This window comes from Physella acuta, unplaced genomic scaffold (assembly GCF_028476545.2).
Source record: "Physella acuta isolate Inbredline_101_S28 unplaced genomic scaffold, ASM2847654v3 ptg000010l, whole genome shotgun sequence".
NCBI lineage: Eukaryota > Metazoa > Mollusca > Gastropoda > Physidae > Physella > Physella acuta.
Genome location: NW_026731530.1, coordinates 358,993 through 386,707, shown reverse-complemented (window position 1 = coordinate 386,707; position 27,715 = coordinate 358,993). Strand labels below are relative to the sequence as shown.

General features: G+C 32.8%; 1 protein-coding gene across 4 annotated transcripts; it reads left to right on the top strand.

The window, feature by feature from the left end:
• On the top strand, positions 1-27,715 carry LOC131931552 (brain tumor protein). 4 transcript variants are annotated; one of them, XM_059288475.1, is made up of 14 exons: positions 1-303; positions 12,807-13,205; positions 13,484-13,606; positions 13,717-13,833; positions 13,922-14,182; positions 14,357-14,671; positions 14,771-15,131; positions 15,240-15,494; positions 15,690-15,789; positions 15,969-16,046; positions 19,984-20,144; positions 20,256-20,444; positions 20,546-20,697; positions 21,365-27,715. In XM_059288475.1, the coding sequence occupies exons 1-14, from the start codon at positions 226-228 to the stop codon at positions 21,671-21,673; spliced, it is 2,898 nt and encodes a 965-aa protein (XP_059144458.1). In that variant the 5' UTR covers positions 1-225; the 3' UTR covers positions 21,674-27,715. The 4 variants fall into 4 exon arrangements, with proteins under 4 accessions (XP_059144458.1, XP_059144392.1, XP_059144520.1 ...); XM_059288409.1 differs by having other exon boundaries at positions 15,966-16,046; XM_059288599.1 differs by lacking the exon at positions 1-303 and adding an exon at positions 9,986-10,132 and having other exon boundaries at positions 15,966-16,046.

Sequence of the window (27,715 nt, the reverse complement as noted above, 5' to 3'; positions counted from 1 at the left end):
CTTGCTCTATCTTTGACGGGGAAGTGTGGCTTCGTTTTACTTGGTTTATTTTAGGAAGACAAAACACATTGAACATTAATATATATTGTTGCTACTAGATCTAGTCTAGATCTAGAATGTATACTTTATGACTTGCATTGCAGTTGTATTCGGTAGTGTTCATTTGAAAACAGCACTCGTAGATCTATTAGTTTAATAAAAAGGACGGACTACAGCAGATTTACAATGGAGATGGATAATTCAAAATGGTTTCAAAAATGTGAAGATTTCCAAACCACTGAATATTCCTTAAGTGTTCTGGAGGTAATTTTTAGTGCATGATGCTGTAGGCCTAGAATGTAGATCTAGATCTGTAATGTATGTAGATCTATAAGTGTATAGATCATCTAGATCTAGATTTTTCTAGAATCTAGAGATTCTAGATCTAGATCTAGACCAGGGGTGGGCAACCTGCGGCTCACAAGCCGCATGCGGCTCTTTTGATGTCAAGTTGTGGCTCTTTTGATGTCAAGTTGTGGCTCTTCATCTCCATGCACAAATATTAATAATTATTTTATTTCCAAAACTCATAACAATATTAGTCTGCAACACTCTGTAATAAACGACATAACAATACTAATAGTTATAAATTTAATTATAGATTCTATATAGAGTCTAGGCCTAAACAATAAACATTCATATTCTATCACTCTAGCTAGACTCTAGTCTATCAGTACCTATAGTATAGTTAGTTAACTCCCTATCTCAGTGTACTACTTTATATTATTGTCCATTCTGAATTGAAATATTCAACTTATCAAAGAAACTAAACCAGCTAAGTGTAAAACTGAAAGGAAAACCCAGCCTATGTCTTGCTTGAAGAAGTGGTTTGTTTCGAATTTTTTTTTTTTTTTTTTGTTGAATACAATATGAGCGGTAAATTACTTAATTACGAAAAATCTGAAAAAAAAAAAAACCCGTTTTGAAACCAATGCTTCTATTCAATCACTTCAGCATTAATATAAACAAAATAAAATGGTGTTTTCACTGAGAGATTTGAGCTATTCAAAACAAATGCAAGTACTCTTACTTACATAGTAGATCCTGTCAACACAAATTCAAATGATATTATAATATTATTTCATATATTCAAAGCTATTTAAGCCTATTTAATAATTTATTTTAAATTTTATATATATAGGCCTATATATATATATATATATATATATATATATATATATATATATATATATATATATATATATATATAGGCTATATATAGGGCCTATATAGTATGATATTTGTTTAGGATTATATATATACTAAACACATATACTATTGACATAAAAATGTTAGTGGCTCTTTAAAAACCCGGTAATGTTGTAAATTGTAACTTTTGGCTCTTTCGTCTCAAATGGTTGCCGACCCTTGATCTAGACCAGGGGTCTCCAAACTTTTCAGTCCGAGGGCCGCATTACCTACCAAATTTCAGTTAGGGGGCCAATTTCTTCCAGGTATGTCTTTGATTTTTCTGGGCAAAGTTCCTCACCCACCTCCAACAAACATTTTTTCCGTGGACAAAATGATCTACGCGGGCCGGATGAGAGGACCTCGCGGGCCGCATCTGGCCCGCGGGCCGTAGTTTGGAGACCCCTGATCTAGACTATAGATCTAGGGCCTACTCGAGAGTCTAGAGCAGGGGTTCCCAACCTTTTTTTACTCAAGAGCACATTCTAAGATATCGGTAGGGTGGCGGGCACCACCTATTTTAAATCAACAAACTCATTCCATAACTTGTCATTTTCCCATAATTTATTTTCTTATTTTCTTATAGTCATAAATGTATTAATAAATAATAAACAAAAAATGTTTCAAAATAATAAAATTATTTGACATTTTTTTCAAATTGTATACACACAGAGAAATGTATTTACAAAACGTAAATAGTTACTAAATAGTGATTAGGCCTATAGTGCAGTCTGGCTCGCTGCTAGACAAGTTGGGGCAAGTATCGAACATATTTAACAAACCTAGGGAGTAAACAAAAAAATTAAAATTATAACAAATGAATAAAAATAAATCATATTTTAAAATAATGTTTATTAAAAAAAATTCTGTCTGTCGAATAGTGAGAGGCGGGCACATACGAATTGTTCAGCGGGCGCCATGGCGCCCACGGACACAGGGTTGGGAACCCCTGCTCTAGAATCTAGATGTAGATTCTAGCTAGACTAGATTCTTTTTCTACATATTACAAGATTTAGATCTAGAATCTACTACAAATAATTACGTAAACTTAGACATTCTAGATCTAGAATCTAGTCTATTTTCTAGTTAGTAGTTACTGTTAGAGATCTAGAATCTAGATCTATCTTGTAGATCTAAATGCCTGCAGCCTAACATAATAATTATTAATTAGGCTAATTTAGTAGGCTAATCAAATAAATTTGAGATCTCGTAATCAAATAAATTATAAATATAACATAGGGGTAAACCTCCTAGGCCCTAGGACCTAATCCACTTTAAAAGCTAATAGATCTAGGCCTATTTTTTTTTTTCTTTCTTTGCGGACATCACCTGCTTATTAGATCTAGATCTAGTAGGTGTCTCCCACTGCAGGAGGTCTCAACTAAGCAAACTCTGACAAACTGGGTTAGGTATTAGTTTGCTTACAGTATTGGTCACTTGCGTCCTTCTGTTCTCACCAGGCTTATCAATATCTTTCATCCACTGAACGCAGGGTAAACTCGTACCCCACAGTATAGATAGAGAAATGCATTCTGAATAAAGTAACATTCTCCATTTAACTATTTTACAAAATTGGAATTGTTGCTATGGGGCTGTCCACAGGTTGGCTGTTGGACTGGGCCTGGTGCCCAAGTGGCTGTCAGCTGTCTATATACTTTCTACCTCAACTGTTGTCACTGTTCTCTGATGAGTTTTTTTATCATATTTAAAGTTCTATTTCTTTACAGTATAATATTTTTTATGAGTTTTGAAGATGAAATTATACAATCTATATATATAATTCTCTTCTGGGAGCCGTTAGAAAACAAGCTGCAAGCGCGCCTTTGCAGTCCCCTCTCTATCACTACCACCCCCACCCCACCCCCACATGATCTGGTGAGCTGTGGTTCACTCTAAATGTTTACAAATTGTAGAGCCGGGTTTGTTGACGGCTATTATGGGCAGATAATTTAGTTTGAAACGATTTTAAACTTAGAGGAGGTAACTAAGAGGAGGCTGCTATTCACGGGGGGGGGGGGGTAGTGTTTTAAAGCAAATATTTTCAGTGGCAGCATTGGTACTGTCGAATTCACAAATTATGAATTACTGAAAAGTAGAAAATAAAACAACTAAATAGCGGCGTATGATATGCAGCGGGTCGGCTCGTTATTAATATTTGTGCATGGTACAGAAGATCTGCATCTTGACATCCAAAGAGCCACATGCGGCTCCCAGATTGTCTACCCCTGACCTAGGCCTATTAAACTGATTTAAATGATTGTTGTAGTAGGCTATAGATAGATCTAGTATAGTTATGAAATCGGTACCGTTACACGTATTATAGGCCTATATATATTGTAATGTTATACTTGTTTGAGAAAAATATTTTGTAAAATGGTTATTGGTCAAAACGCAATGTGCTTTACTACACGTTGAACGATAATAGTGACAATGCAAAGAAATAATTAAATAGCTTGAAATCCGACACATTTAAAATAACATAGGCTACCAAATTCTTTAGAAACGCCAAATTGCATACATTATTAGTCAACACAACGCCATATTATTATTTAATAAACACCCTGATTAAGAGAATTAAATGATTCTGTTAAAAATCCGGCTGTTCAATGGTATTTATGTTTTTTTTTTTTTAAAAGTAATTTGCATTATGTTTGGCAGAGAAAATTGTATACATTTCATAGTGTATGTCTTGATAAGTATATCTATAGATTTAATTTTAAATCATATTTAAATGAAGTAGTTAATTTCTTCATATTCTAAAATTGGAAGATGATGCCATCAGTTGTGTATACTTTCCGTAGTTTAAACATGTGACGTCATTGTTTTTTGCGTTTTGTCGCAACAATAAACACTTTTCCGGTTGCATAATTAAAATGTTTCTACAGTCGAATATGCCTTTATTTTTATTTTCCTTTTAGTTTATACATTTAAAACAACCGCCATATTATTTTCAACAAAAGTCTGTATCTTTAAGTTCTCTGTATATTGCTAAACATACTGATCACATTGCCTCAAAAATGTTGAGGACAAAAAGAGAGAAGTGCGCACATGGGCTTTTAATATTAGGATAAGGACTGTCATAAATATAAAAAGTAGGCCTAACCTAAGCCTACATATTTTTGTAGGCCTATATAGTGATTTTAGCTATCTAGATCTATATTAGTGTTAAAAATATGTTGCTATGGTCCTAGAATCTACCTACTTGATTTCTATTGTTTATTATGGTTCTGCGATTATTTAACTTTTATTCTTTTGATTCTAGTTTTCTAGCATCCAAAGAGGCCTAGATCTAGATTTTTAAGTCAGGCCTTCTTAAGTTCTTAGGCTTACATTACAAGTTACTGGTTGTCAAGATTCTAGTCACTTGCTATTATTAGTTTATCTGATTGCTCATCTTGAAACTAAAAGTTTAGATCTAGAGAAGTAAAAATAAATGTGAAAATAGCTGTTCAGACAGAAACCAGGAGCTGTAAGTACATTTTTAAAAAATGAATGCTATTGAGAGTATTGAATAGCCGAATAGTATTTTATACCTAGATTCTCTACATCTCCGTGTAGAATCAAGATTGAGATCATAGGCTTAGATCTACATCTAGTTTTGGTTGGCTTCCAGTTAAAGAGATTTAGGTGTAGTAGTAGTCTAGTAATGACAATATGTCATCTAGATTCTAGTCAGTCTAGATCTACTCTAGATTTCTAAATCTTTATAATTATTATGAATTTTGCAGGACCCAATATTTTTCTCCTCCCACCTTCATTCATTCCTCCTCCCACAGGCGTAGCGACCCCTCCCTGCGCCCGGGGCGAAATTTCAATTTACGCCCCCACATCTATATGTGTGGGTGTAAGTGTGTGTAGGACAGTCCAAAAAGATTTAATAATTACTGTGTATGATTTTCATTCCCTAAAACTTCACTCGACACTAATTAAATTCCCCATAAGATGCATTTTCCTTTTAAAAAAGATTAGTAATATCAGATAAAAATATGCCTGATCTGAGTTTAGTTCTTAACCTGGGTTCGTTTGAACCCAAGAGGTTCAGTAAGTCAGTCTCAGGGCTTTGGTGGAGATCAAGACACACACCCGACTCATGATTCACAATCAGATTTTGTCAGTGCCAACGATGAAACTATTAAGAAGGGTTCGGTGAATGCGCATATGAATCTTTTGGGGTTGGGTACCTCCAAAAAGGTAAAGAACCACTGCGTTACCGTGTAGTTTGTAAAAGTTGCAAGCTTATGTGGTCTACTTTGGTCATGTCTTTAGAACAATTTTGATAATAGTGTATTACAGTTTTAAATTATCAGTTAGGTTGAACAAAGTAACAAAGCTGTAGCAGTCATCGTGTTGTAATATTTTTTACATCATTTAGTAGGTCTAGTGGCCTTAACTGTATGAAAATTGCAGTATTAGGACTTGTTATGAAACAAGCAATCAAAATATTATCTATTTGGAACAACATACTAATTTTCTTAGCTTATATAATTTCAGCAAAGATTATTGCCTTCCACCCACTCGCTCAGACCATATGCTATTTTACTGAACAGATAGTGATTTAAAAATCCGTAATATTTATTTTCCTTTAATACTTAGATCTAGGCTAGTAAAAGTATCTGATCTCTCACGTGAAGTTGAGAGAATTGTACAACGAACTAGTCGCATCATTTCTTAACAATACTGGCTAGTGAAATCCTACCTTATGTGTTGACACAATCGGTTTATATACTAAGTGTTAAACTATTTGTCTAATCACTGTTCTGTTCTGTTCACTTTACCTTGGTGAAAAAGCACCATCTTTTTCTTATTCTACTGTTACACTATACACTATGATACAATTGGTTTCTTTTCTAAGTGGTAAAAGAGTTATCTACTCACAAATCCAATATAAATACTTGAGATTTCTGTTGTCGAAAAAGTGACCCCCCCCCCCCCCCCCTCCCCCAATCATCTAGAGCAAAGTTGGTAGAGCGGGTTTTAACGTAACTAACTATTTAAAAATGTTACACAATCGTACAGTATGCTTTAAGCCAAGTAGTACAATTAGTTTGTTTTCTAAATTATAAAGGTTATCTACTCATCAACCAAGTAATTCTTCCAATTTTAGACAGTGTAAAAGGCCCCCCCCCCCCCCCCCCCCCCCCGCCATTTCTAGGAAAAGCAGGAAAGCGGTTTATGCTGGTCACTGTTTCTTAAGACTCAATATTTTACAGTTACACAATCAAGGTAGAAAACAGAAAAATCAGTATGTAAATGCTTGTAGCCATCAAATTTCTTAACTTAGACTGTTTATAATTCAAGACAGCAGCGTAAAATGAAATTTTATATTTTTTCCCCACTCTTTTTGGCGCCCCCCTAGGGTCGCCCCCCCCCCCAGTTACCCCACTGTTCCCTCCCACAAATAACGCCTACTAATACAGAAACTTTAACAAAAATAAATACCGAAATAAATTTACTAAGATCTAGATCTAGAATTTTATATGCCTATCATCAATGTATCGTTTAATCGTAAAACAACTCGTAACAGAAACAATACAAACTAGATCTAGATCGATATCACTATTAATATCACAGCCGAAACACACTTGCATTGGCTGGAAAATGTTGCAAAGCTAAAATAGGTCAAAGTTCACATCCTGTCCAACAGTTTCGCTTTTACAATGTGGATAATTTATGATTAATTATCACATGGACACTACTAGATCTGATACCTAGTGTGTATTAGGGGTAATCCATTTGACGTCCACAAAAATTTGTGATTTTAGACACCCCCCCCCCCCCCATCCACTTTCGACGAAACCACCCCCCATCATTGTGGTCGTCCACAAAACTTTAGTAGACCTCTTAATACATGCTGCAAAATTACTAATTCATTTACATTCAATGTATACGTTAACTAATAATGTAATATAGGGATTTGTTTTTTTCGGTAGCACCTATTACTAGGCCTAAATAATAACATCCAAGATGTCCGTAAGTTTACGGCGTGTTAACTTACCGTGTGAAAGTGCTAAGACTATCTAAAATTGTTCTTTATTGAAAGAGTGATCACGCATGTACCCTGCGTCTCGATTTTAAAGACTTTTTTTTACCCACTATTTGTCATAAAGAGTCCGAGATTGCAGGCAGTCATGCATTTTTTTTTTAAATTGAAGATGCTGTAGACCGAACTTTTTACTATCATCTGTGGCTCTCGAGCTATCATCGACTATATGGGTTCGGCTAATGAACGTGTCTTCATTATATTACTTTTACTCAACTTTACGCTGCATGTATTTCCATAACAAACCGCCTCTCCCCCTTTTTTTGTGGTCTCGCTGACCGTTAGCCCTAGACACCTGACCAAGCGAGCACATTTTACTCGCGCTGATATCTATAAATCTCTAATTGTGACGTGGGTATTTGAGTATTTACTTGAAGCATATGACTAGATCTACATAATCTTAGGCTTTGACATAAAAAATAATGATGTAGGCTTACTATGATTTAGTTACAATTGTTTGAAATGTTTAAAAATAAACTTGAAATACCATGAATTGTTTTAGAATATTGCCGCGGTTACTGCCCCATCCCCTCCTGCTTGTAAAAAAAAAAATCGCTTTTTTTTCTTAGGCGGGTGGTAAACAGCTACATTACTGATACATTTACCACGAGAACTGCCGATTTAATGTATAATCTACATTTTATATGCATTTTTTTAAAATGACAAATTTAAGTATTTTGTGGGGTAATTCATTCCGCATGTAGACGTCCACATTGACCCGAACTATCGTTACCTTATATACATTATTTATTGCTTATAAACCTACTACGGTATGGTAACGGATTGGTAAATTATACAGACCTTTAACTGCAAACCTCAAGTGGGTGATGTTTAATTGTTTGTTATTCAGTTATTTGCATCTTTGTCGTTTTAGCTAGCCCTAGTTGTATGTATGCAACATTTCTCCCAATGCCAGTATCTAGTATACATAGTGTTGTTGGGACCAGTGTTTTTTCCCCAGACGCCTTGCTCCAGGAGGAGCTTTACAAACACAATAGAACAGAAGGCTAGGCTTGTGTCCGTGTTAAAACGAGATGGCCATTTCTCAACGAAAGAAGCTGTGGCCAATGTGTTATATAGTCCAACATGCAGCGGAGGCTGGCATTGGGAGAAATGTTGCATACATACAACTAGGGCTAGCTAAAACGACAAAGATCGTGCGGCATCAAAACGGCCCCGTCACAACGATCTCGTCAAAAAGAGCTAAAGACAAATTGACCCCGCCATATAGGCTCTCGACAAAAAGGCTCCCGTCATTACAACTCCCGACAAAAGGGCCCCTGTCAAGAAGGTTTCCGTTCTAATTGATGAAATCCACTGTAAACCAGGCCTTCTATCTATATATCCACCCATTCCATAACCCCGGGAGGTTCGTTGAGCAACTCTGTTGACTCCCCAGTTCTTCACAATGCACCCTTTCCAGACGCCTGCTGTTTTTAGTGACTCTGCAAATGACAATCCAGTCCGATGTCATTCGGCCATTTTCTTAATTCTCTCGTATTTCCTCATGGCATTGTGACTCGCATGAATGTCTACAATGGCCACACTACTGATATAATTATTTTTTTTGCTTTGATGATGTTTTGCACGTTTGAAGACTAGTGTGAATTTTATATGCAGATCATAGATCTATAATATAAAAATCCACACGTCCAAACTAGACCTAGAGTACTAATGATTTTACAAGATATGTCTTAACCGATGGACGCAGCCGTTAATAGTCTCCGATGGTTCATAAAATAATAAAATATTTTCAAAACCTAGTGTGGTGTTATTAAAATAAAAGTGGTTATAAAAAAATTGTGATATTTTTGTTGGACTTTAGATTGGATATATTTGATGTTTTAATATTTTTGATAACTAAACAAAATGTCAAAGAAGCCAATATTTTTCTCCCTTATTTTATCACTGAAAATGTAAACTTGGCAGAACTTGGTCACGTGGTTTAAAAAATTATTTTATTTAGGCCTATTATCGTATCGACAGGGTTTTGAGTACAGCTCATTACAAAGTGGGGCTTTCAAAATATAGATCGCTGAGTTCCTGTACAGCCAATCAATGTCTTACGAAAGCGAAACAGGTTATTAGTTAGGCTTGAAGAAAAGTGAAATTTTAGCCTATTGTTTTATACGCAGAAAAATATTTTCAAGTTCTCGGAATCTGCTACCTTTGCAACACTCACAGGCTTAAGTGTTGTTTTTTTTGTCCCACCACCCCCCTTCCCAAAAAAAAACCCATGGTAGGTCTGTTATCCATGTCAACAGTAATGATGAAATCCATCTCGTCAAACTCGGCTGCTTCATAAAACGGATAGAGATATTGAATATGTTAAATATACCAATGCATTTTGAAAAATATGTTCAAATGCTTTTATTTTTTAGACAAGGTCATACAAAATTTCGATCTAGAGATCACTAAAGTTATAACGACAAGTTAAAAGTTGCTGGACACCAAAGTCACATTTCGAGAAATAGATCTAGAGCTATATATTTATTTTAAGAATCAATTACAGCTTCTAGATCTAGATCAAATATAATTTATAAACGAAATTTAGCCTAGATTGGTAAATCTCAATGTTATACCTAGACAAGCCTGTGGTAGGTTAGGCCTAGGCCTATTTTGTCTAGATTTAGGCATATTTAGCCACTACTGCCACCTGTTGAGCGGCCGTTGGTAGTCACGTGACTAAAATATCTCATCAAAATGCTTTTTCTCATTGCGCATGTCTAAACGGTTCTGCTCGTAAGAGAGATTCAAGATGGCGGGAAGAGGAATCTGAACGATTATTTTCATTTCTCGTTAATAATTGTACATTTTGAACGCTTTTCACTCCATTTCGTATTAAAGAAATCTTAAACATTCCAGGTATTTTGCACTTGTCAATAGTTGTTTATTTCCGCTAGTGGAAGTTTGAAGATAGTCTGCATTCTAAGCTCACTTTCACAATGACCTTCCTGTTGTCTGTCCTACCGTAGTCCTACGCTACTGAACTGTCCGTCTAGATCTAGATTCAATACTATAGTTATCTAGACAGTTGCAGGCTATTTATATATGCCGGCTCGATCTAAACTAGGCCTAATGTTTGTTAGGAATTAAGGCCAATTTATGTGCAAAAGAAACCTGTGAAAGCCGATTACTCCTTACGAAATAGGGGCTCTTAGACTTAGATTCTACTGTGAACTCCCCCCCCCCCCGCTTGATTATATAATATTAGAACAGATCTAGATCTAGAACCTACACTAATTTTGAGTGTCTCTTCCTATACTATAGACCAGGGGTCTCCAAACTTCTCAGCCAGAGGGCCGCATTAACTATCAACTAGAGGAGTTTACACTTTTCGGACACACACCAAAAATTACGTAGGACCGAACACTTCGTCGGTTTTTGGCTCATAGAAACTTTAATTAGCATGTCTCACGCGAAACCACGGCGCCTGCACGTAAACTGTTCATTTATGAACACTTCCGTGTCAAGTACTTCCGTTTCCTTTCTCAAGAATTATTTTTAGAAATTTTTTAACGTTGCATGGTACGCACATTTCTATTTTTACACCAGCCGGATGAAGTGACCTAGGGTTGGACTTAGGGGCAAAACTTGAACCAATCAATGCTTAGCTAAAAGGTTACACTATAAATAGCTTCTATATATGTATGGAACATCGTAAATGTCAAGGTTAATGGGTTTTTTCGTGCTTGAACAATAAAAAAGGGGTGTTCGCTAACTTTTTTGACCTTACATGGGATCGGACAGCAACACAAAAATATTATTTAATAAGAATTTAGAGCATAAAAGGGGCTGGTTATTGAAGGGAAAGGGTCAAAATAAGGTCAAGAAGGCAGTGGAATGCGAAAGAGGAGGGGGAATCATGTGACCTGGCTGGCTTAGCAGCGTACTGCGCGAGCCGCAATGGCTGAATGGGATGAACTTTGGGAGTGTGGGAAAAAGGTTTTATACTATTAAAATTACCTCACAAACAATCAATAACACAATATAAATGCATATAATATATGTTTTTATTCATTAAATTGACTTTAAATTATTCTAAATGAACAAAAAGTGCTATGTCCGATGACGGGTAAAGGTGTCCGAACACATGTAAAACTGTATTACATGTGTTCGAACACACGTTAAGACCCCCCAGTCACTATAACAAGAATAGCTTAAGTTCTATGCGTATGAATACAAAATGACACACACATTATTAAAGTAGAATGGTTGCGGATAGATATGATACTTTTTTTTGTTTTCTATGTTAAGCGGTTACTGAATGAGACCGCATGGAATTTTTACGTTGCGTTTTTTCGCTATGTGTGTCCGAAAAGTGTAAGCTCCTCTATAAGTTCAGGGGCCAGAGTTTCTTTAAGGGTCGTGTGTCGTTCCCCCCCCCCCCCCCCCCCCACTCAACGAAATATAATTATATAGAAATATATACAAATTTCAAGTGTCCACCCCCCTAGCCTAAACATTCTATTTTTATGTATGACATTTAAAAATAGTCACAAATCTTTCCCTGCGCCTCGTTTCCCCCAAAAGAGATTTTAATGAAATGGCATTACTGAGGGGTGATAATTTTCACCGAACACCTCATAAATTATTACCAGTTAATTGTAATGTGTGTAAAATTAATGCTTTGAAGTTTATTATTCACATAGTCTGGTTTAATATCGAAGCAGTATTTTAAAGTTATATGATTGCAAAGGTTTTGATTTGCTAAGGCGCCGCTTGCAGGACAAAGAAATTAGTTCAAATGTACACCTGACAATTCTTAAATAACAGACTTAAATAGAAACGGATAGTTCTGTTTTCTAAAATTGACTTTGGCTTCATAATCATTAGTTTTATCCCTCTACCGCTTAGTGAAAGCAAAACTGTAGTAAGCTGTGAGATGGCACGAAAACGCCTAACACGGAAGCTGTAAATCGAACTGCCTACATTTGAATAATTTGGAATGAGTAATTTAAACTACACCCCAAACATAAGCAGGGTATAATGGTCTTGGTAAATTTTGTGAATGCATTGTTTGGCATTTGAACACTCTTTATTTATGAATTCAATCAGCTAAATCGACAAATCCTGAGTTTGAACCCCTGGGTGTATGAGGCTTGCTAGCGCCGGACATCAAACCATTTAGAAACCTTCAAAACATTCAAAACGAAACAACTGCTGTCTTGTAGGGTCTTGGATGTGCAAAGGCTATAGAAGCAAATACTGAAAGAAAGATAGGCTGAAATAGGAGTTGATAGCCTATATGGCACATAACAAGTTGACAGTTAATAATTGTATTAACGAAATCCCTCCCAACATTACAATTAAGAACAAAGAAAAATAGTTTCTTCAGTAAGGTGTTACTTGTATGAATTTACAATCAACTTATGTTGGTTGCTTCTTCTGTAATCTCTATAATGTCCTGTAATAAAAATTAAAATAAAAATATTTTGGTCTTGCTACCACATTGAGCACCTTGCCGAACTTGGAGAAGTAGCTAGACAGGTCATTCACCCACCTTTTGTAAACAAACATTTTATTTTAACTTTCACAGACAACAATGAAAATGGCTTCAGAAAATGGTGATGCATCATCTCCAACTGCTGAACTAACTCTGACAGAAGACAACATGAGCAGCGGTCTTGATGGTGGCTTGGAAGACAATCAGGCTATTGACATTTGTAGATTGTGTGAAGATAAGATTAAAGTGCCTAAGGTCTTATCTTGTTTGCATGAATTCTGTGAAGGATGTCTTAAAAAGAAATATGACAGTGAAAGAGAAGAGGAAGTAAATTCCCCAAGCAGCCCTTTGGCTAAGGAATGGATGATGGACCTTATTAAATGTCCTTTATGTGGACAGAAGACTAGGTTACCAGATAAAGGGATTGTTGGTCTCCTCTCTGATACTGTACTCGAGGATATGATAGAATCTGATTCTGATGAAAAGAAACAGGTGACATTTTAAAATGTTTTTGTGGATATTTCATTTTGACAGTGTAATATTTGTTAATTTTTAAAAATTTCTATTTTATTTCAAAAGAAAATAATAGAAGTGAGATTTTCTATTTGCAAATGTTTGTGGTATATTTAATTTTTAAAGTTGAGTTGCTTTTCCCCTCTTCCAAAATATGCTGTCCTGTTAAAGCATTTGTTTTACATATTCAAATGTATATTGCATAGAGACATTTATATTTTAACAAAATCTGACAAGAAAATGTTAATAATTCTTAGATTGGTTGTACAAGTTGTAAAGCTGGTGACAATGCCATTGCAAGGTGTAGGACCTGTGAAAATTTATTGTGCCCTAATTGTGTAACAGCTCATCAGTTTATGAGGTGTTTTGAAGATCATAAGGTATGCTATTTTGTAGTTTGTTTTTTTAAATAATTTTTGAAATATGTCTGTACATTTATAACCTATACCAATTTTTTTCTTTGTAAATTCATTGTTATTTTAATACTCAGGTGGTTACTTTCGAAGAGATGATAAAGAGTGGAGAAGGTATTGAACATTTAAGAAAACCTGTATTCTGCACCATTCATGGAGTTGAAAGCATTAAGTTCTTTTGTTGTTCTTGCATGGTGAGTAAAAATGTTTTTTTTCTTGTCTAATTACTTTAGTTCTATTTCTGCTCATATGTAGTTGAAATGTGTTATATTTATTAACTAGGTTCCAGCTTGTGGTGAGTGTGTCCAGAAGTCACACAGCAGTCCTGAACACAGTGTAAAACAACTTACAGAAGCTGTTGGATCCAAAAAAGACACGCTTTCTGATTTTACAAAGGAATGTGGTAAAAAACTAATTGATTGCCAGAAGATAAATGCTAGTCTAAATGCAGCCTTCGAGGACCTTGAAATGCAAAAGGACAATACCAAAGGACTTATACAAGAGACATTTCAAAGCTACAAGACCATTCTTGAAGACATAAGGGTATGTCTAAATTTAGGGTTTAAAGTATTAAATACATATAAGTAATTAAGTTTTTTCAAAACATTCTGTTATACATGACAGAAATTTTGATAATCTGTAATTAAATTTTAAGTTATTTTATTAGCCTCCTATGAAGATTTTGGGTCAATTAATTAAAAAAAATTCTTTCACCAGGATTCTTTTTTGAAAGAATTGGACGAACTTCATGAAAAAAGAGAGCTATGTCTAATGGAAAGAATGCATAAATTATCTACTTACGAAAATCAGCTCACTCAGGCAAAAAGTTTTGTTGAGCGCATTTGCCAAAATGGCCATGCAGGTCAAGTTGCACAGCTTCTTCAAACCATGCTTAGTCAGTTGAACAAGTTGTGCATGGGGCTAATAATGCCAGATGTTCCTGTGAATACTGAATTTAAAACTGATGCTTCAGCTTTTGCTTCAGCTGTTAAAGGCACCTTTGGATATTTTGCTCGAGAGAAAAGTGGAATGGTTAGTAAAAATTTAAAAAATGCCTATTTATGATTTAGTCATCAGATGAGTTTCTTTTCATTTGAAATTCTTTTTAAATACTTTTCATCCATCTTACAGAATGGTATGTCTATACATTCGCCTTTTGAACCTGAACAGTTTTCCCTTCCATCCATGTTGAACATCAGTGGTGGTATGATGCAGGTTCAAGGAAGTCAAGAACTGCTTAACCTAAGCAACCTAACTGGTGTTCCCATAAATACTATTGGCATTGGTTCAGGCATGGAGACTCTTTCTATATCCAATGTAATTTCTGGGCTTACTGCTGTGAACCTGGGGCACCATCCAGATGGCTCCACCATCTCGGGCAATAATAGCCCTCTATCTGATAGTGGAATCTCTGTGGATAATGTCAGCCATAGTAGTGGAGGAAATGCAGCTGCAATGATGAACGTAGCAGCAATGGCAAAATTGCGTCAAAGTAATTAGTTTTATGTTCTTATCTATTACAATACAAAGTAATCTTTTAGCATAAATGACCTTTAAAAATTTCTTCGGTTGTATTGACTACACTTTTGTTAAACCTCAGGTCCTCTCTTTGCCTCTGGAATGAGTATTACAGGACCTGGATCTTCTTTGGGAAATGGTGGAAATGCTATTACGTCTGGTTCTGGAGATAATTCATTAGCTAGCATTCTAGGTTCCAACACCCCCGTATCTAGTTCAAATGCAGCCAACGTACAAAATGCTAATTTGGAGGGCCTTGCTTCATTGTTAAATCAGCCTCCACCTACCCCACTAAGTACTTTTTCAAACATCGGATCTTTTGATCAGTTTAGTCCAGGTAAGCTTAATATAAAATTCTTAAATTTTTACCTTAATACATATTTTATGTAGCACTTAAAAAATACTTTACTATTACATAAACTAAATAATGTGATCACCTGGAGGGGTGGGGGTTGTTCAATGTAATAAAGTTGTAATTTTTTTTATTAAACTACATCATTGTAATACACTTGTTATACTTTTTTTTCCAAAGCATCGATCCCTCAGGAACTAGGCTCTCCAAACAGTACTTACAGTAATGAGCCCTACCCGCCTGTGCGACGCACTAATAAAATGAATGCAATGCAGATAAGGTATCTATTTTGCTTATATATATACATATATATATATATTAAAAATCAGTTTTTTTTTTAGCATCCTGTGTTGGCCCATCTATGAAATTTACCTTACACCAGAGTATTCTACTTCATATGATACAGTAGCTTGTATTTTAGTAGCAGTAATTAATTTGGGTCATGGGGAATTTCAGCAGGTTCCAAGGTGGACTGGGCGATACTGAAATTGGCCATTGGGGACCTCAACATAAACAAGTCAATGAAGTTCCGTTAAGGTTGAGATTTTTTTTACCTGCATCCATGTTTTGGTGCTTTTAACCCTGCATCAGCTAACTAGCATATTATATGTGCAGCTTCCCATCTTTGCATGCATAAACTTCACAATTATGATTTAATTTGCTTCATGTAGTACTGCTTGTATATTTTAATTTCCATTAACAAAATATCGAATGGTTAATCTAAAGTTAAGCTTTGATAAATTTGTTGAACTTGTGATTAATGAAATATGAAAGCAATATGACTTAATCCTCTTTACTCCTTTTGGAGCAACCATAACCTTCCATTTTGTCCTGAAACGTCTTCAGTTCATCAAGAAGACTGCCTCCAGGTCTGTCATACTCCTTCACTGAGGGTCCACTCAAGCACATTGTGTGTCACATTTGAGTACGCCATTCGCAGACTATGCAACACCCAGTGCCTCTTCCTCATTTGATTTGTCATGGCCTCCTGTCTTGTCACCTCCATTTCAGAATGATCCATTTGAAAGAAGTTATGTGTAAGTGTAGGCCTTGGCGATCCTTCATAGCTCAGCTCCATCCAACAAAAGTGGGGCTTGACATGCAATCGTCTGATCCATAATGATTCTAAGATTTCCTACGGTTACTTACATCTTTCATTCTGTCCAGTATCCACACTGAGTAGTCACATATTTTTGGCAACTCCTCAAAAGCATAAAGGCTTGGTTATCAAACTGCTTAATTTTGAATTATCTCCTAATCATTTCTAAAAATTTGTCCGATTTCATTTTCAATCAAAATAACTAAAAATTTCAAATAACAGTCCATATAAATCTAGGCTATTTACAGTTGAAGACTTATATTTTTACCATTCCTATTTTTAGTAGAATATAACTATTGGGTGCCCTATCAGACGTAATTTAAAATTAAAAATAAGTACTTCTAGATTAGTGCTGTTTAAAAGTAGCTTAATATTAAAATAAAACTGAATTGCGTTTCTACATAGTAAAAAAATAAATTTTTTAAATTAATACTTTACAAGGCAAATAAAAATTGGAAACCGAAAAGACTTTGTTTTCGAGTAATGGAAACTTCTTTTATTAAAAATATCTATATTTAACAATTAAATAGTACAGTAACGGTATGAGCCTGGTTTAACTGCGAAAAAACATTGATAAAAGACTGAGTTATTGTTTGAAAAAAAATTGCCTATATTTTTTTTAATAAGCTGGTCACATCCCTGGATTTAACATCTAAATGCTTACATTCTAAAAACAAACATAAAACTTGTATCCTGCATGTAAAAAGTAAAATTAAGACGAATGTGCTAATGTTTAAAAAAAAAATAACAGGGTGTAACTAACTGTATTTAAATTTACTCTAACATTGTCACACTTTATGAAACATTCCTCTCAAATTTCTGGAGTGATGTTATTTATGGACGACCTCTAAATAAAAATAGTATCTCTTTGGTAAGCAACTGATGAAGTTAACAGAAATAGAGGTATGAACCCTTGTGACCTATCAATCTTACAAATGCTAGTGTTAATTATTACATCTGAGTACAGAGAATAACACTTAACTATAGCAGGGAATTTTTTTGAAAAGCAGTTGATTGTGGGAACCCTGTAACATTCCCCCTCCATACACATACACAGAGAGAAATTGTTTTATAATTTGCTTGTTTTGGTTGGTATTGTGGATAATCCTTGAAAGCAAAATGTATTTTTACTATAAAAGATACTAATTAAAAAAAAATTCTCTACTCTCTAGATTGTACTTATAATATTAATTGATAGCAATATACTAGTAATATTAAATACGAGAAAAATGGCCCGTTGAGGAAGGATACAATGGGCGCTAGGCTGATAGTGCTGTCTCTTTTCTCTAAACTAAACCCCCCACCCCCCAAAAACCATGTCTACCGTCCCATTCAACGAAATATAATTATATACTTTTTCCAGTGTCCGCCCCCTCCCCAAAAATTCTACCCCCGCCCCCGAAAATTTCAAGTACTCCCACCCCTCTCCGGGGAGGAAAAAGTCTGAAAGAAACACTGGTGTCGCGCTTAGCCACTACCCGAAGAATTGCGTTAAAGAAATTGCAAGAAAACCACTTTTTAGATTAGACACATTAATTAGGCGGTAATTTTATTATAGAGTATTGATGAAGAAATTTCTTTTGAGTTAGGGGGGGGGGGCCTCAGACGTTCTTACGCGGGGGTGGGGCTTCGCCCCTACCCGAAGAATTGTATGAAAGAAACTTCACGCAAACCACGTAGATTAGACAAAATTTCCTTTTTATTCAATGTTTACTCTAGAATCAATGACGTCATATTACTGTGTGCACTCTCCGGCTTGAGATTATTTTCTACTCTGTGCTAAATGTGACGTCATACTTCGTTTTTCGAATTACTATGCATGTTTTTAATTTGCTTGTGTTTTCTCTAGAGCGTTCTTGTCAGATAGACAGACAGCGAAACTATTAGTATTAATAATTCATACTCTGTGACATCAGGTTAAATCTTAAACAGATACATGGATTCGTAGTTGAGAAAAACTGTTTGCTATTCATTATCACAATTGTATATACAATCTTAGAATATATACATAAATACAGTTACAACTGTACAAGAATATTAAGTAGCAAATAGAATGCTATGTTTTCAAAAGCAACTTATAGTGACTCACACTTTCACCTACATTTTTATAATGGTTAATTATTTTAATTGTATATACAGCTTTTGTTTTCTGACTTAAAAAGAAAATTTAGTGTTTTGTCCTTTTAAACCTTATTTAGCTTTTAATTATTAATTAGTAAAAAAAATCCTTGAATTTCCCTGTATTGTAAAGCTCAATTTAAAAACAATATATTTTGATATCTGCTTATTGATTTTTTTTTTTTTTTTTTACATTTTTGGTATCATATTTCATTTTAATGCTAGAAAATTTATTATATGCATAAGCAAACTTACTTTTATATACACCTCAATTTTTTTTTTTTTTTTTTTTGAAGATTTAAAAAAAAATCTTTTTTGGTAACTCTACATGAGAATGAAATGTAGTTTAATGATATATGGAGGTGCAGGGAATGCTATGCTGAGTCATTTGTGTGCTTTTGGTGGGGCTTTTTGCATAAATGATTGGAGCCACTTTCAATATAGCTTTTTTAGAACATAGTTGTCTAGAACCTAATGGATGGGGTCATTTTGTTGCAGGCACATTTCATGTGGTATCATATCTGATAATGGCAAATCCTTTTAGTAGATTTTTAGAATGTTTTTTACCTCATGTAGTTTTATGCACTAACTATATATCTATGTTGTCATACATATTTTATTATACTTTTTTTGTACATTACTAGGTGTATTGTGACTTTAACCATTTTACTTTCAAAAGGATGCCTTTTTGCATGCTCTAATCATTAACTATTAACAATTTATCAGACAGTAATGATTTAGCATATTCAATATTTAATTAAAGGATATATTTACAAGTAATGTTTTAATAAACTACTTAATAGCTACATGGTTTTCTTCTCACCTAGCAATTTATATTAAGACTTATAGTGGATTGGTTGCCAGGGGCTTTTTACGTTTTCTTGATGAGATAAATATATTGTCTAGGTATGCCTGTATATTACTGATACAAAGCAATTAGAGCCTTATTTGAAGGTGACAGACTTGCCTGTATTCCTTGTTTTAAGCTTTTGCTAGTACACAATCTCCATATGTTCTAACTGCAGGTTCTAATTATCAAATTTTTTTCCCCCCATATCTAGCTTCTTGAAAGATCTTTTTTTTTCCCATTTTCACTGTTATGTTAATCTCTTCGCATATTAAACAATTTGTGACCTTTGTACCAAAGCACATGTACAAACCTATAACATTTAAAATTAAGTTTAATTTATTGCAGGGACTTGTGTTGTTTTTTTTTTTAAATTATATTGTAATTTATGCTAATTTCTACAAAATTAGATGCAAATTTGGTCAGCTTGGTCCTGGCAAAGGTCAGTTTAATTCACCTCATGGATTCTGCTTAGGCAATGATGAAGACATAGTTGTAGCTGACACAAATAATCATCGAATTCAAGTTTTCCAAAAAACTGGAGAATTTAAATACCAGTTTGGAATTCCAGGTGAATAAAATATTTCAGTTAATCTTACATAATAGTCTCTTAGATGTGTACACGTGTTAAAAGTTCATTCAAAGAAATTTTTGTTCATTAATAATTCTACTTTTGAATTAGGACGTGAAGAGGGTCAACTTTGGTATCCAAGGAAAGTAGCAGTCATGTTAAAGACAGGAAAGTTTGTAGTTTGTGATAGAGGAAATGAAAGATCAAGAATGCAGATTTTTAACAGAAATGGTCATTTTTTAAAGAAAATAGCCATTCGATACATTGACATTGTTGCAGGACTGGCCATAACTCCTGAAGGTATTGCATTTTATTTTTTTTACTATTCAAGTAAACAAAAAAATCTGTTCTGTAATAACATTCAATCATGTAATGTTTTTTATTCTTTCAACATTTTTTAGGTCACATAGTAGCAGTAGATAGTGTTTCTCCCACTGTATTTGTTATTTCTGAGAGTGGCGATTTGATAAAATGGTTTGACTGCAGTGACTACATGAGGGAGCCATCTGATATAGCTATCAATAACAATGAATATTTCGTTTGTGATTTCAAAGTGAGTCTTTAAAATTAATAATTATTAATATTAAAACTCATTAGTTCTCTTAAAAGAAACAGGTAAAACACATTTAATATGCACAATGCAACACATTTTTAAAAATTAAATTTTGTCCCCACATAAATTACAGAGACATGGGGTTTTCTCTGGCTTAAAAAATCTCTTGTTTTTGCTTTTTCTTTCCCATTTCCAAATTAATTGATATGATAGTGTTTGTAAGTAATTTTATGTCTTCTGGGACTCGCTTAGATACATACATCTCTAGAACCCAAACCTACTATCCTTAGTTAATGTGGATGGTTAGGCCTATGTGACCACAAATGTTATTTAAATGTATAATTTTAAAGATCATTTTGAATAGACTTATATTTCTTCTAGGTTTTAAAAATTGTTTTAATTTTTAAGTATTTTATGACGGCTTTCAACACAAATCATATTCTATATAAATACACATAATCACATTCCGGGATACTACTGTGTATGAATCTATAAAATACACTTATTGCTAACCCACAAGATAAACTAGAAATACTTATATAAAATTGTGTCAAATCTTTTTTCAGTAGTGTAGGAGAAAGCACTCTTGGTTCTTAAACTTTAAATTTTGTATTGCTTTTGAATTAAATCTGTTATGGTTTTAAGTATCTTTTCTCTTTTAACTTAGGGACACTGTGTCGTAGTATTTGCTAGAGATGGTACATTCCTACGCCGCATTGGCTGTGAAAACATCACTAACTATCCAAATGGAATAGACATCAGTGGCCATGGAGATGTGCTAATTGGTGACAGTCATGGCAACCGCTTCCACGTGGGTGTTTTCCAGCGGGATGGGTCACTTATCAGTGAATTCCAGTGTCCCTACGTGAAGGTCAGTCGTTGCTGTGGGTTAAAAATAACCACTGAAGGATACATTGTCACATTAGCTAAAAATAACCACCATGTTCTGGTTTTGAATACGTTGTATATACCATAAAGATTTAAAGCTGCAAGTGTTGTGAAATTATAATAATGCACATTAAATCCATTGCTGATTTCAGGGCTTACTTTTTCAACAGCTCTGCATTATTTTTTTTACAGAAAAATTGTATTCATTGAATTGTTCTAAAAGCCATTCTTATTTTTCTGATCACATTTTTATGGGTGGGGGGTGGCTCCTTACTCGATTAAAAATGTTTTGTCATTTGTAGCATGATCTACAGCTTTATTTACCTTTTTTTTTAATTTACTAAGAATCAGAAAGTGTTTTTTATTACTTCAATGGCATTTATTGGATATGTTTAAAAGAGATTTATGAATGATTGTAACATTATTTTAAAAGCCTGAGTACATTTCCAGTAAGTATTACCTTTTTGTAAAGAATTTCAGTTACCAATAATTTCTAATGCCAAGTGAATAAATAAGTCACCATTATGATTTTTATTTGTAAATTGATATTCAAATGTCATTAGTGTGAATGATAATTCTGTGTGATTTGTAATTTACATTTTGATCGTTTTATGCTAGTTGTGTTGCTCTTGGTTTTATGATTATAAAACTTTTTAATTATTAGAGCTTTAAAAATAACATTGCAGAAGTCTACTCTCCCTGTTTATTCTTAACACTGCTAAATGTTAGTAAGTGAAATATGCCCTAGGATAGGGGAAGTAGTAATAATACTTGCAATTATTACTTTGTTGTACAGTATTTAACACCATATATGTCATAATAGTGTATATACAATTTTTTAAAAATATATTTCCTTTGTAGAAAGACATAATGTCTCCGTGAAATACTTTATAATAAAAAAAAGTGCTCAAAGAGACTTTACTTTCAGCTGTTATACCAATTTTTAGTTGTTTTTTCCCTCCATATCTACAATTTTAGTATCGTTGTCATCTTCATACAGTATTACTTTTATTGTTGTTTAACTAAACAAATCTTTAGTGAGCAAATTTTCAGACTCTTTCAAATACAGCAAATGCTGTTGTAAAGTACAGGTGATATTATTCTCCCCTTTATTTTATTTTAGAAATCTATGCATATTGAAATGCGCAAGTGGTTTACACTACCCTTCCCCATTCCCCACCGCTTTTAAAGTTAATTCCCATGTCAGTTAATTTTACAGAAAAATATCAGCTATTTAGGGGACAACATTCCATGTAAAGATCAAAGTCTTGCTGTTTCGTCTTTTTTTTTTAAAGAAAAATGTATTGTTCTCAGGCTATTCTTTTTAAATTAAATGCATTACGAATTTATATATATACAATATTTATCCCTATTTAAACATACATTATATTTTTTTTAAGGACTTAAAGGCTATTGATTCTTCCATTTAAAGCAATTATTTTATCGTTAACAGTTTTAAAAAAAAAAATAATTTTTTTGATGATTTACATGAAATTGAATCAATATACCATATCATACAATATTGATTAGGATAAAAGGTGCACATTTTACAATATCTTCTGGTGTAGCTGTTAAGGTTTTTCAAAATTTGTGCCAATATGTTCATTGAATTTTTTTTTTTTAATATTTACATGACCTTAATAGCTCTCTTGTTCTTTTAGAGCAAAAGGAGCTCATAAGACCATTTTAAATATATAAATTCTGTAGGCTTTCATTTTTAAATAATGCATAGAGTATTATTTAATAATTCCTCAATAACTCATACCACAGTTTACTTCTTATTCTATTTACTTCCTTTGGTCGGAATATCTGGCCTTTTGATTAATTTAAAAAAGATTACTGTAATCTCAAAATTACAATGCATATACATTTTAAATATGAATGTGTGCTTACTAAATTGATTAAACACTATCTTACATCCCATTACCAGTTATTTTAGGTACAATAGTGTATACTTTATAGATTTTACATCAGTTATATTTTACAGTATCTTTAAAAGAATGGGAATAGATTTATTAATTGGTCTGTCCCAATCTATACATTGATTATGCAACTTGTATCTAATCTAGTCATATATACTCATCCGGACATGACCCGTGTTTTGGTTTTTCTCCTTCCTTTCCCATATTTTTTAACTCAAAAATTTTTATGTTTTTGTTATTTACTTTATTTAATTTTTTTTTTTTTTTTTTGCCGTGCCTTAAACAGTTTTTGTTTTGTTTTCGTGTTCAGTGTTAAAAAACAAAAGCTTTACAACAGATATTTATATTATATTATGACATGTGGTTTTTAAAAAATTAACCCATGATTTTTTTAAATCACATTTTAGTGTATTTTTAAAGCAGTTGTGCTTTTAGATAACTCTGAGAAGTAAAAATATTTGGGGGGAAATGACCCTTCAAGTAAATATTATTTTTTGGGGGTCATAATGCTTTTCAGTTATCTTCTCCTTATCCATCTGTAGACCCCATCCCCTTGCCACTGCAAACTTTTGTGCAGAAACCTTGTATGAAACTATTAAACACCCACCATACTTATACAGATAACAAAGCCTATATATTTTTATTAACCCATTAAATAAATCAAAATTACTTAGATCTCACCTTCTGAAATGGTCATAAATTTGGATGGTGTGAGTTTTTTTAAAACAAAACATGCAGTTTTCCATGCTACCATTTTCATCCTTGTTATAAACTGTTTTAAGCTTCATCATAAAGTATTCCAGAAATATTATATTTACCCAGTAACTTTGTAGATTTTTTTTTAACATGAACAGAAAGAAGGGAAGGAAAATGAGGCTTCCTTTTGAGCCCATTTTCTTATCGCCACATATACTTGGTCTCCCATTGTTTGTTTGCCTTTGTCATTCAGACAATCTAGTTTTATTTTAAAAATTTTCTTTCTCTAGAAATCACAACGAGTTTTCATCATATTTGTTACCATACTATGAATTGTGATTCTGTGTTCATGTTCTCAATTCCATCTTGATTATTTAAGAAAATGTGTACGTTTTTAATCACTCATGTATTTACATGTTACTTGACCCCCATACTACTGAGATTTTTTGTCAAGGGGATGAGTTTTTAAAAATAATGCAAACATATTTATTATATTTGTATATATCACAGTTAACAGCTGTTGCATTTTTTGCCATGTTGTGGTTAGTTTTTTTTAATAGCTCAATAGGAATAAGTCTGAAAGTCATTTGCTTCATGCTCTTGTGCATACGGAATTTAAAGTAGAACATCAATTTCAAAATATTATTTAAATATTTGTTCTAGTCTTTTGTTTTAATGATTCAAAATTATGTATATAATCATCCTATTTAATACAATAGAGGTTTGGAATAGGAGAAAATTAAATTCAGTCAGGTTTATTTTATCTTTACAAACCAGGGAAATCATCCATTTGGTTTTATTTTTAAAGTTTACATATGGTGCTGTATGTTACTAATTTTTTCTTTCATATTTATGATTATACAACATAAGTAATAATGGCTTTTTTTTTTACTTGAAGAACAAAGGTATTCTCTGAGTGCAATCTGATAATGCTAAGAAAAAAATTACAGTTTGTTTTTTGCTTTTTTTTTTTTATTTGTGCATCTAATGGGACCTATCATTTTGTAAGTTTATTGCACAGTTTTTTGAAGTATCAGATTGTACTCAGGTTAAAAATACTTTTGAGTGTTTGTAAATATATTTTTAAAGAAACATTTTAATGTAAAAATGTTAGGTAAATAGTGGGTTTTGTTAATTTTTGCCCACAAAAAGCAATGTTTTTTTTTTTTTGTTTTCTCTCCCATTGATTCATTTAAGGAGATGGTTTATTTTTTTAAGATTTTGTATTTTCTTTTATTTGTGGCCATCTGTTGTATATTGAAGGTTTTTAGTTGTACCCTTTCCTTTCATTAATTTCCACAGGTTTTGTATATATTTTTTTCCTGCTAATGTACCAAAATTTTGGACATTTCTTTCTTTAAAAAAAATCTGGCCACGAAGTAAATATTTTTCAATTTTATGCTGGCACCCTTGAATGTCCATCCAATCTCAGTTATATATTGTTAAGTTGTTTTTTTTTTTTTCAAAGTGATCTTCTTACACATTTACGTATTAATTCCGTGAGTTGATTGGGCGCATTCACATATTTACTATGAGATTTTGTTGCAACTTGGATTTTATGACTTTATATATAGTTAGTTGAATTGATGTTCCATTTTTTTTTTTAATAAAAAAAAATAAAATTACAAAAAAAAAAATAATAAAAAATAAAAACAAAAAAAAAATTTAAAAATTCAAATTTAAAAACTAGAATTGATTGTTATTTGACACTAAACCGTGGTGCATTTTTGTTGGTTATTTATTTTATTTTTAATAATTCTTTCTTAAAACTGTTTCCCCATTCCTTTTAATTTAACACGAATTTAAAATTATTTGAAATATTCAATCAATATTTACAGTAAGATTTTTTTAATCCCAAAAATGGAAAGTTTGTGCTTGAAGTTACTTTTTAACTCAATCACAAATTCACCAATGGGTTTTCACTCCTCATTCTGTCTTCTGCAGGTAACACAAACACAATAGTAATGACACACTGTTTGGCACCATGTAATTAGTGCAGATATTATTAAAGTTTTTACCTGTATCACTACTCATGACTTTTTCCTCAGCAACCATTTCCCTTTTAAGGGATAACTGTAAAATAACTTAATGCTAATATTAATAATTTTTAGGCTAAGTTTTTCAGTATTTTTAAAAAAATACTTAAAACTGCATTGTTTAAAATAGTGAACTTTTTGTAATTGGGAAAGGTAAACAAATTTTGTACATCTAAAAACAAGATAGTAAGTAGCCTATTTAAAAAAGTAATATTTCCTCAGAGTTGGATCTTTTTTATCTTCATTAATTTGCATGTCATCTAGTTTAATTGCTAGGTTAATTTTTTTTAACCATAAACTTTTTTGCCAAAGTTTATATTTCAGATTGTTAAAATGCAGCTATTTAAATTGATACTAGTAAAATTTTGCATAGTAATTTAGAGGTAGCCTTTTGTTTATTAGACAGTGAAACTATGCATTTATAAAAACAGTTTTAGAATAAAAGTGGGGGGATCAATACATCTATAGACATTTGCTTATTCGTCCTTACTAATTTTGATGTCAACTTCCAATAAGCGCTACTTAAAATTATCAAAAACATTTTATTGGCTATTAACAATGGTTTTTATATTTTATTAATTTAAAATTAAATTTCAATAGACAGGACACTAATTTCTCATGTCTTTTTAAGGAATAGTTTTTAAACTCAGATCTCAGTTTTATTTGTATTTAAATATTTACAGCTATATTTAAGTCATTGTCTTAGTAGTAAATTTCTTTCTCCATACATGCTTAAAGGTTTACTGCTTGTGTGATATTTTTAAAAAAAAATCATACTGCTGTTTCAGTAGATGCAACTCATTTCAAAAAAGGTTTTATATTTGGGATGGGCAAAAATCTATTATCAGAACAAATACTTTTATCTTCTGACAAAATGTTTTATAATAACCACGCATTTTATGCATTCAGCATTCTAATCACAGGTAACAATTATTCTTTACATAAGCAATATTGAACTATGTATTTACAGTATAATTTGCTCAAATTTTTTTTCAATTTAAATGTTCTATTTTGTACTTAGCTATTCATTTTTTTAAATTTGCTGTGTAATAATGCTTTTTTTAAAAAGTGCATTCTGATAATCAAAGGTTTTTTAACAAATTACTCATTCAGTTTTGTAATAACCAGGTCGCTATTTTAACCGGTGACATTGTCAAATTTATGTTAGTGCCATTCAGTGTGTCTTTTTAAATATTTTAAGTAATGTAGTTAGATTTCAATTAGATTTTCCATAATCTGTCTTATATATATATTATATAATAGAAACAACCTTCTAAAATGCATAGTGTTAATCACAATCCTACATACACCACTTTTTCTTATTGCTGCAATAGACAGGCATGAGGGGCACTATACACAAGTATTCATATATATATATATTATATATTCCTATTTTTGGAAATACATCGGCCATTTCTTAAAATGTACGTTTATGTTATGATGTATGCAAAAAATGGAATAAAGGTGTTCTTTCAA

Bases quoted from the DNA above. Each gene is read 5' to 3' on its own strand.
- LOC131931552 (XM_059288409.1), top strand. From the start codon at position 226: ATGGAGATGGATAATTCAAAATGGTTTCAAAAATGTGAAGATTTCCAA. The intron at 304-12,806 runs GTAATTTTTAGT...TAACTTTCACAG, and splicing joins ATTCCTTAAGTGTTCTGGAG to ACAACAATGAAAATGGCTTC. The intron at 15,495-15,689 runs GTAAGCTTAATA...TTTTTTCCAAAG, and splicing joins TTTTGATCAGTTTAGTCCAG to CATCGATCCCTCAGGAACTA.